The sequence below is a fragment of the Crocodylus porosus genome, unplaced genomic scaffold, assembly GCF_001723895.1.
Source record: "Crocodylus porosus isolate Cpor-Errol unplaced genomic scaffold, CroPor_comp1, whole genome shotgun sequence".
Classification (NCBI taxonomy): domain Eukaryota; kingdom Metazoa; phylum Chordata; order Crocodylia; family Crocodylidae; genus Crocodylus; species Crocodylus porosus.
The window spans coordinates 2744966-2756676 of NW_017728907.1; the positions used below are offsets into that span (position 1 = coordinate 2744966).

The 11711-nt window shown below is 40.5% G+C and overlaps 1 protein-coding gene across 1 annotated transcript in view; it reads right to left on the reverse strand.

The window, feature by feature from the left end:
• The window catches only part of VAV3 (vav guanine nucleotide exchange factor 3), a 220281-nt gene that overhangs the window by 42208 nt on the left and 166362 nt on the right, over window positions 1-11711 (reverse strand). The window contains exon 19 of the mRNA XM_019530656.1: window positions 1960-2096. Coding sequence (XP_019386201.1) covers window positions 1960-2096 — 137 coding nt within the window. The remainder of the gene's footprint in view (window positions 1-1959; window positions 2097-11711) is intronic.

Below are 11711 nucleotides of genomic sequence, written 5' to 3' on the forward strand. Positions count from 1 at the left end.
AGGGCAAGCAAAACTCGGGAGCATCCCAAGCCTCCAGGCTTGGGCCTACACATAGGATGCCAGCTAAATGATTTGGAAACATCTGAAGCTCCAGGTGGAGGCGGAGGATATTTGCCTGTAGTAGGGCCACATGTGGTTCTTGAATGACTCATGGATTTGGAATTGATTTGGCTTGGAACATGAAAATTTTACTTAAAAAACAAATGGGGAGGAGCGCCACCCCTCTGCACACAAAAGACCTCCCCAATCCTTTTCTTGCCCAGGGCCCCAAAGCATCTTAATCTGTCTCTGCCTGCACCAGCAAGAAGCAGGCTCCCACACCTGGGAATCCCACACGGCCCATTTGAGGGACTCCCAGCCACAAAGGCACTGAAGCACCCCTGAGGCAGGGCACTGAAGCACCCCTGAGGCTGGAGGATCCCTGCTGCAGCAATTGCCCCACCCCAGGGGTGTAGGGAAACCATCAGGGCTGGAGGATTGCTGCAAGGCAATCCCCCAACTCCAGGGGTGTGGGAAACCCCCAGGGCCAAAGGATCGCTGCAGGACAGGGGTTTCACACACCCTCGGACCTTGGGGATAATGGCTGCTGCAATCCCTAGGGCTCAGGGTTTTGCACTAGACATAGTGTTCCTCTGTCGCTGGGAGCCTTGTCAATCGATGGGGCTTCCAAACAGCGTAAGAAACCCTGATCCGTAGCACATTAAAGCTCCATCATAGCTACTAGCTATAATGTTAGTACATACTTTTGAGGTCTAACTTTATAGAACCTTGGAACTTTTCATTGTATCATAGCTACTTTGCACAAGTAGCCGGTCTCCGGATAATTGTGCAATTCACCAGTTAATTGTGCAGTGTCTCTACTGTATAGAGGGGACCCATGATCCACAAATTCTAAAATCATGGGAATATGCAGAGGGTGCTGGGAATTCTTTTGTGCATTTGCTTCTGTATCTTGTGAGATCAGTATATAGCATTTATAAATAAGGATATGTAGGATGGATCATGGGCCTGTCATTGCCAGGTATCAAGAATACTCAACTCTCACTGAAACCAGTCAGATGTAAAGGCCTTTGGCACCAAACAGATTCAATCAGCTTGAACCATAATGTTCATCTGGTTGTTGCTGTCTCACAGAAGTCTCAATTACAAGACACAGGAACAGGCACACCAGACTTAATACTGTAATACCTTGGAGTTGTACCTTTTTATCTATCTTACCTTCACCTATCCCCCACTATGACTATATCCAATTTTTTCTGTCATATACTTGAAACACTTCAATTAAAAATTAAAAACAAACAAGAAAATATAAACAAGAAACATAGAACACAATAACTGTAAGCATCCATCTTGAAAGCAAATTGTGAAAGCTGCAGCAGTTTAAACCTCTATTTTGAGTGTTTGATTAAGAAAGTAATCACTGTACTAAAAGTAGCACTTGAATCATGAGATAGAGTTGCTATAGCAACAGCTCTTTTTATCCAATCAATACATTATACCTGTCCTATGCATATAAAAGTCTCGTTATTTGACCTGGACTTCCTATAAACAAGCTCACTGATATCTCGGCCTTTGGTAGGTATTTTCCCTCTAAGTAATTTTCCTATTCAAGTTTGGTCAAAAACATTTTTCTAGCTTCTGTGATCCTCAGTTCCATTATGTGGAACAATTCTTGATTTGAAAACTCACTGTCCATACCCTAATGTCATCTATATAAAATGCCTCATACCAAGGGCTGAATCTTGCAAACTTACTCACTGGAATCTTCTTTGATTGGGATGCAAGATCAGTCCCTTGGACACCCTAAGAATTGCTGCAGTCTGAAAAGTAAAGACTGATATATCAATGGTTTAGCTGGGATAAAATGCAGGAAAGATATGCTTGGTTCTTCAACATAAAAAGTGGATGAGTTATTTCCTGGGACAATGGGATGGGGCCATTTGCTTATATGACCTATACCTGCCAAAAGAAGCTGTGTGCATCTCCTTTGATGAGTTCAACAGTTTCTCCAATCTGGATGTGCAGTGGAGGGCCATCAAGTGGATCTGGCTGAGGTACCCCAGTGTAGCTTCTAATGACTTGCATTTTTGGTAAGCCTGCAAAATAAAACAACATACGTTTTTTGATCAGTGACAAATAATCTATAGTATTCTGGGATGCATGCCATAAAATAATAATTAAAATATTATCAATTTTGAAAGACTAAAAGAAATACCATCATGTATATAAGTAGCAGTCTGGGAGAAAGACAAGGGAAACCATAACAGCTTATTCAAAGGCTACTGTACTTGCCAGTCCAACAAATAATGAAATAGGAAATTTTTTTTGTCTCATCCCTTTTTTTTCAGTTCAAGAAAAGCATTTTTCTTTAGGCAGCTGCTTACTTCTAAAAGTATGGCACATACAGCTTAATAGAAAATAATCAATTTTTTTCATCAGCAACATCCCTTCTTCCTATTTCTTCCCTCGTGGGGGCATTAGTTGATTTGATCACTGAAGAGGCTCATTCCTTTCTTTATACATATATCAAACTGGTATAAAGGTTCATCTCTTAAGGTTATCTTTATAATTCGAAACAAAAATTTGATGAATGTGATGAAGTAATACGTAAGACAGAGAGAAACTCTCCAAGCTGGAACCAGTGTTACTAAAGAACAGTCACTAATGAGAACATGTCTGAAACAATAACAGTGACAATCATTCTATGTTTCTGGAATGACAGATGGACAGACTTATTTTTAAGTGTTTTTGGATATACACAATAACTGACGCTACAGTTCAACATTTCATATTCAGGAGCAGTATGCATGGAAGTATTCTGGCTGACTGCACCAATATTAGCTGCATCTGGATAGTGGAACTGTGATATAATTTAAAGGTGTGAATCTACTTCCTGAGATGCAAACTGTGCATATGAAAAATTATTCTTATTACCCATATATAGACAAAAATCATTGTTTGTAAGTATAGTTCAAGAGTTCTCTTCTTAAGTACTCAAATAAATTATAAAAATGATTATTTCAGCAGGAGTAGATAATTTTGGGTGTTTCAGCAGGAGATCAGTACAGGGACTTCAGCTCTTTACAACTATGGTAAGAAAAGACATTGTTCAAAAGACAAGTGAAATATTAGACAGTTGGTAAATTGCATTCAAACCACTGCAATGCAGCATTAAAGAAGTACCCTAAAATGATCAGAGGAAACAAGAACTCACTGTGTTACAAATACAAGAAACATAAAAATGACTTTACATTTTTAAGCAAAACACTTTTTTCCCCCACTTTGTGAATTGTCACAGAAAGATTCTGTTAAAAAATACAGATCTATTTTTATATTTTTCTTTTACACTACTATCCAATTTAGTTGTGTGTCACTAAACCTGGGAGTTAAAAGACTGCTAGAATTACTACGTAATCCAATTGATCCATTTTGTAGAAATCACATCAACTACTAGAAGAACCTCATAAAAACAAATGTGAAAAAACAAAGTTCAGTTTTCTGAGTTGACATAATTTAACATCTTGCTCCTGCGACAAGGGATCACTGGACTTAAAACCTGGCTTTCAATTTTTGTTTGCAAAGTTCATTACTATCATATTTTTATACTCAGAGATACGGACACCCATAATTTGATTTGATATAAAACACAAACTGCACGGAGCACAAAAGTAACCAACCAACAGTATTTTCAATAAATATGACTAAATACCACGCCAAATGCTGACAAAATCATAACATCTCTATACAATGTGACTTTTAGAAATGAAAGAATTACTACCACTTTAAATGATGTTACTGAGTAAATGATGTTACCTAGTACACTTAGAACTAAAAATCAATTAAATATCTTTATAACGTCAGAAAAAATGCCAATTCTGGCTTTATTTATATATTTAATCAGGTTGCCAGCCTTCTGAAGATATACTGATGCAACTGATTTATCACAGACAAATTTTGTCTGTGTGGGATGTTGAATGGAAGTAATGTTGTAAAAGAATGACTGCAGTAATATAGATTAGTACCTATTTACAAGCCTGATAACTGTCCTAATGCAATAAAGCTTCCCTGTGGCAATACATTAGAAGATAGCATTGCATACCTGATAAATGAGCTGCCAGCATGTGCTGGCACCTTTCACCTTTGAGACCTAATTTGAAGTATAAGCAAATTTATGTTAAAAAATTATTTGCTTTATGAAATGTCACATCAGGTGATTTTAGTTTATCTTACTCAAATGTTTACAGCATGTACGTACAGTATACTTAAAATGTCACCCTTGCAGTGATCTCATCAGGAGATAAAATTTAGATGGCTAAATGTTTCACTGTTGACCCTACTTTCTTAACAATAAAAATGCCAACACTTGGAACTGGTAAATTAACCAGCAACATGTATGATCTTACAGTGCACTCCATTTATATGCATATCACCTTAAATGCATACCATGATGTTAACCCCAGTTTTTTCTCTACTGCTTATATTTAACAAATATAAGTCATCTGCATATTGGTTAGACGCATAAACCCCTTAAGGGTGCCTACATAAGTTCATGGTGCTTTACATACAGCACCATGAGTTAGACCCCATCCTCACCCAACCCAACAGACCTTCCTCCCCCCCCCGCCCTCCTCCAGCAGCAACATGCTACTCACTTCCCTCTCCATCTCCCTCCCCGCTGACATCCCCAGGGGCAGGGCTGGGCTGGTGCTTGTACCAGCCTGCCCCCACCCCTCCATGAAAGATTAATCTTTAAGGGAACACAAGCTCCCTAAGGTGCTCTAAAGCAGAGCACCTTAATATAATACCTCATTTGACAATGGTTAATTTTTTGTGCAACTAGCCATTTTAAAAGCACTCTGCAGCCATGCACACATGTTAAGTCATGTCTGTAGAGTCCTTTCAAGGGACAGATCATGTGAAAAATGTCACTTCTGTCTGGGCCTTACATGCATAGAATTCTTCACCTCCATTCACCTTTGTAGCTTAAATCATGTTCAGTTTAACTGCACCAGAAACAGCTGCCTTAAAAAGAATTAGAAGCCTTGAAAATAATGAGAGTTAGCCACTTTCATGGTGGCTGCTTCTAGAAGCAGCCTCCAAAACTATTAGAAGTCTTGAAAATGATGAGAGTGAGTGTCTTGTGGCTGCTATTAGCACAGCACTGACAGCATTGCATATCTGACAAGCACTGCTTGCATTAAATTCGGGTACGTCTCTACTTAAGGTAAGTACATGGTCTTTTTTCAATCCAAAGGCTATGGACTTTAAATGGAGTACACTGTATTATCCATTTTCATTTTATCTGAAAGTGCAGGGATACTCAGCAATTCTAAAGAAACCAATCAATTGTGTTCAGTATGCGCCTACCTAGCATAAGGATATGCTACTAGGGAGGTTGTGGAGTCCCTGGAAATATTCAAGAGCACTGGGATGGCACACTCAGGTATGCTCCTGCTCTCGACCAGATGACCGTATGATTTCCCTTCCAGCCCTACTTTCCTATGACCCTCTTTTGTGTCAAACAACAGAATTGTAAAAATGGAGCACAGGACTGATGACGTTAAACTACACCAAACCTAGAATTCTTGCATATAATTAAAACACGCTTTATTCAGTTCAGCCCACATCCTTCAATAATCACTAGCAAAACCCTCTTTGCTTAAACAAGAATGAAGAATTTAGTTCGAAGTCCCAGACTGGAGTCACTGGGAAGAATCCTGTTAACTTGAATAAATTTGGATCCATTTTTTAGTCTTAGTCTCAGCAACACCGTCTCATTATCTTCCTTCCTATCTTCTCTTACAAATTTTCCTCTGCTGTGAAACCTGAAAAGACAGTTAACCTGGCAACATGCTATGAACACTGCCTATCATACTGGCTAATACTGCGCTCCCATCCATTTGTTACCTCCTGTCCTATACTCAGATTGTAAGGTCTTTGGGCTGAGATGACCTATTTGCTATGTATTTGTACAGTACCTTAGAAAAGACAGACCCATGTTTAGTTCTACAGTGCATGATGGCAGCACAAATAATCATTATTTGAAGATCTTTTGCTTCCTGTTAAGTATTGTGTTAATTTCAGTGACCTATCCATTTTTGGATGTAGTATTGATACCAAAACAGATGATTACATGTACACCATATAATAGTTCTGCCAGGTGACACTGGCAATAAGTATCCTCTACTAAATTCGCAAGCTTCACTGGGAGTTGAGGGCACTAAGTACCTTATAGGTCCAGGTCCAGGCTCTAAGGAGTACTACCACCGGCATATGCATACATAGCAAAACCCTTTTTTTTTCTGTTCTGCAGCTGTTGCTGTTATTAATACTTTAGGTTTAATCTAGTTTATGAAATATGCTTTGTAGCTAAAATAAAAGAATTTGAAAAACAAGTTCCAGCTCTGGGAATACTGGCATTTCAAAATGAAATTTCAAATAAAAGCACAACTGTTTTTCCTTCAACTAGATTGAAAGTAAAGATGCAGCAAATTATCATGCCATTACTTGCTCCTGTAATCTGTGAGAATTTAATATATTTAATCCAAGAACATCAAGCTTTCAATCTGCCAAATCATAAAAGTGTTATCTTGATTAGATTAGTAATGTAGTAATGACTAATAAAATTATTTTCCCTGGTGCATTGTGTACCCTGCCTAACATGAGGCTTGAGAACATAAATATCTACTCCACAGACAGATCTTCACAAGGTCTGGGAAGTGACTTGCATACTCAAAGTGAGAACTACCATAATAAGTTCTAACAAAGGACTTCAAAAAGAAACTCCAATCTCCAGTGATGGAACTGCCTGAATCAAAATCCATAAACTAATGTAAGATCCCAGCAAATCCAGACATGCAGATAACTTCTATCAATTAAAGATGTTAAAGCAATAAATTGGAAGATAATATGTATTATTCAAGATAGGAAATTTTTCAGCGGAGGGAGCTATCTCTTGACCATCATTTTAAAGTATAGGAAGAAAAGATAAAAGTTTTACAAGTTTAAAAGTTGATGACTATAGTATAGCAAATTATGGCATTACCCAGGAATTTGAACATGTTGAATATCCTTTTCTTCCTTCTATTAAAGCTCTTCCCACAGAACTTCAACTACAACATAATCCACTCATAAAATAGTGAATAATATAAATTGCTTTTGTGCAACACACAGTCGATCCACATTGTTACCTATGTTATGTTATAATAAACATGGGTTATCCACATTATCTTAAGCACATAGGAACTTCTGGCCTCACTTGTAAGATAATTTCTCAATAGTCACCACTTAACTCTACATTAATGGTGAAACCAACTAGGAATCATTAATTACAAGGATTCAACAGCAGGGATGTTACATTTGTTTGGTTCCCCAGGTTGCATCTGCCCTATGGGGCTTCCTGAAGACTGAATCCAGCCCCATCATACAACAAAAGGACAAACAGTGATGGTGTTAAATGCCTTCTATGCCTGAGCCTGTGTCAGCTCAAGGACCCACAGAGGTTAATTCAGCAACTGCTCACCCTACGGCCACTAATACAGGTCCCTAAATGGACTCCAAACCCTGAAATTAGGTAGTGGGCCTCACCCACACTCGTCTTGCCCCCCGATTCCTGCCCCCACCCAGGAACCTCACGGGCAGAATGAAATGGCTCCATGGGTCATACTCAATACACCTGTCCTAAAGCAACTTTGAACTCACTGGGTCCTCTATATTTTAGCAGTGTTAGGATAAGCATTCTAAGAAACAAAGTAACAAGCCTTTAGAGAATGCAAAAATCTCATGACAAACTTTTCCTGTAATTAATGAGCATTACTTTCATTAAATTTAGGTAAGCGTATATTCTGAGTCAAGGCATAGCCTTTTTTTGGTCCGAGGGCCCATAAACATAAAATAGAGTACATTACAAGTTTTATTGGTAAACATCAACAAATGTCCATTTCATCTCACACTCATAGACTGACAAAAAAATATTTCCATGATTAATAATTGAAAAGAGAGGGGAAGAGCAGAAGGAAGTTGCAGGCTAAAGTATAGAGGGCTGGTCTCTTTAAAGAAGAAAAGGGCAGGCAGCCTAATGACTTGTCAATTAAGCAATTACCTACTTGTTCATAGGAGCTGGGAAGTAGATTGGAGGGAGTTAACAGGCTACTTAAACCCCTACCTAGAGGGTAGAGGGAGGGAGATGGGAAGGAATATTCAAACTGGACCAAAAGCAGAGGCCTTGGAGGAAGGTGTGTGAAGCAGTGGCCTGATGCCTGAGTGGGACAACTCAGCTACAGAGAACCAGGGAAAAAGAGGCAAAGCAGCCTGTTGGTGGCACTGGTACATGGGGAGAAAGACTCTAGTTAGAAAGGATTTGGTGTTTTCTTGGCCTTTTTGTTCCTTTTTTGCCACCATGGGGGCAGAAGATTTTTTGGTTATTAATTTAACTTAAATTGATAAATCAAAATAAATGCTTAAAAGTAAACATTGATGTTAGCCATCAAAATTATTTTAAAAAAAAAAAATCAAATTCTGCCAAGCCTACCTATATATCACAAATATTCATGGAAGAAAAGGCTGGAAATAAATGGTGGGAAAGGGACAGATAATACAAAAAACTGCTTAACTTTTCCTATGTCATATAATATTGATTTGCTAATAGCAAGTTACAAGTACTTCTGGAAGGCAAATATATTCCATACTGTCTGATATTATTAAAATTATGCAAGGATACCAACTGTATTTGGAATCATGGGCACTTAAAATGATGTGTATATTTGTGCCTTAAAAAATCCCTCTAGCTACAAACACCACTGAAAGTCCCCTAGCTTCAATTAAAGATGCTTGTGAGAGAATAAAATATAGCAACACTGTTCCTATGTAGAACAGATAAAATGCTTGCAGAGTTATAATCCATCTCATCTTTCAGAATAGACATTAGACCCTGTTATTGTGAAACACTCAAAATCTTGATTCAGGCCAGTGGTTCTCAACCTCGGGTCGTGACCCAAATGAAGGTCGCGGGGGGGGCAATTCCAGTGGCACCATACACCAAAGACAAACTGCACCTAATGCCGGGAGCTCTCCCACCCCCAGGCCACTGCCACCACGCTCTGCTCCCAGCAGCAAGTTACGGCAAAAAAAGGTTGGGAACTGCTAATTTAGGCCTTAGGTACAGATAATTTTATCATGCAGGATAATGAAATAACATATAGGAAAAATGGGCCATATCAGCAAATTTACAGATATATTATCTGCTATTTCCAGGACTACGTAAAATGAGCACTGTTTGTACTGAAAAGTTCAGTAAAAGCTAACATGAATCTTGAAAATCATAAGTCCGACTCTGTTGAAAATGTCCATCTCATAATAGTCTATAGCTTGAGTCTGTTTCTAAGGGCATTTATACACATGCTCCAGGAGTGTGTGCATGTGTGTGTGTGGGGGCAGGGGGAGCTTTAATTAGAGCCGCTCTAATAAAGTTCCTGATGTATGTTGTGCATCAGCGCCTACATGCTTCAAAATGGTGTCCAGGGCGCTTTATGTAAAGCTTGTAAAATGCCATTTTGAAATGCAGGGACGCTAAAGCATGAGATGCAGGAGGCTGCTGCAGCATGGTAATTGTCATGCTCCAGCAGACTCGGTTAACTGAGTCTGTTCCAACATGCTGGAATTACAATTACAGCACATCAGAGCAGCTTCCCTGCTCATGTACAGGCACTCCAAGTCATCAAATATCTGCGGCTTGATCTAAAGACCCAATGTCTACTGACCATAAGCAGTGGAAGAAAATATTATTTGAGGGGCTGACCCCTGCCCCTCCCTCCCACAGGGCCATTGTGGGGCCAGTGCATGCTGGTGCTATATGCAATGGCGGCGGGGGCACTGGGCATGGTGCTGTGGCAGCAGGGCATAGCAGTGGTGCTGCAGGATGGCAGCACTGTGATGTTACTGCTGCCACCAGCTGCCATGAAATTAGTTTGGGGGTGCTAAGCCCCATTAGTCCCGGCCTTCCACCACTAGGCTTGTAGCAGTGACCAGTGCTACACTCCCAGCCTCCCTCCTGGAATGGGCAGACTACACCATGGGAGCAGCAATGGGGAACTTTTTTTTTAATAAGTCCCTGAATCAGGTAAGGATCTCCTCTACCCAGCTCTTAGCTTCCCTTTTCCTCTGTGCTTGCAACACACTTCCTTTTCCTTCCCATTCCCCCCATCCACTCTCTCTACTTACAGCTCCAGATGCAGGAAGGGGCCAGGGAGATCTACTCCTGTTGCTGCTATCCCAGCCACACCTGCCCAACTCCTGCCCAGCTGGGGCTACAGGGAGTGGCTGCACAGGGAATAGGGCTCAGCTGGGGACAACAGCAGCAGATGGGTTCCCACTCCCTGCGCCTGCTGTCAGGCTGGTGAGGAACACCCAAGGGGACGTGGATGAGAGAGGGAACCCTCCCACTGCCGTTGTCCCCAGCCAAGTGCAGCTCCCTCCACAGCCCAGCTGGAGCTGAGCATGAGTGGCTCTGGAGCTCCCACACCTCTGAGTCAGCTGGGCACAGTGCAAGTGGCTGACAGAGGAAGTGAGGAATGGGAGAGGAGGGAATGTGCCACCAAGCACAAAGGAGAAGAGAGAGAGAGAGAGTGCTGAGAGGAGATGGGAGAGGGTGGGAATTCTTGCCTGATTCAGAGACTTAGAAGTCCTGGGATGCTGTTCCTGTAGCATGGCCAAGACAGGGTTGACCTTATGCTCAACTCAGTATCTTACAGAGGGGAACAGATCCAGGGAGGCGCAGTTGCACCCCACTTTGATTCCTACTCCACCCAAACTTTAAAACAAACTACCCATGAGGGGCAGTGGCATATCTATTCAGGCAGTGCTGAAGAAGTCAATTGACTTTATGGCTCATTATAATCTACCTGATTCCTGGTAATCTCTCTTCACTCCACAAGTTTTAGTGACCCTCTCTCCTTCTTAATGGTCTTGATGCTCCCCTAATCAAGCTAGTCCTTCTTCTACATTTCAGCTTTGTTAGACATTCCTGGCAATGTCTCTCTTCTGTTTCACAGCCCTGCAGACTGTTAGCTCTAGCTAAAAACCTTAACTCAGATGTGGTAATATTAACTCAGGTAAATAGTAACTCACATGGAAACAAATGACAGTAAAGCATTGGATACACTCTCAAGATGTTCAAGCATGTTAGATTTTGTTTCACAAATCTAAATAAGAGATGCATGTTTAGCTATGGTTGAAGGACTAATAAAATCATTTATTTCAACTATCTTTGCCTAGTTTGTTGCATTTTTTTAAGCTTTATATACTCTAACAATTAGTGTACAATTCAATAAAGTTACATTTGGTTTTGCATTGATCTTAAACTGAATAATATAGTGCTAGGCTCCTATTACATTTATAAGACTTCTAGTTTCTCTTTAACTGAAGAAAAAGAGGCGTTCTGTTATATGAGATGACCAGAAATCCGGGTTTTCTGTTTCCCACGGAAAAATGGAGTAAGCCGTGGATTTTACCTTTTACCAGGGCAAATACGAATTTCTCATTTTACTGGAGAAACCCATGGATTTTACAGTTTTGCAATGAGCCCTCTGCAGGCTGGCAGAGTTCCAGCCAGCAAGGGGCTAAGGCGAGTGGGAGGAGGCACCATGTGCACATACATGCACATGGCTGGCAGGCAGCCTGGAGAGCAGCTCCTGCAGGTAAATCCATGTGGGGGG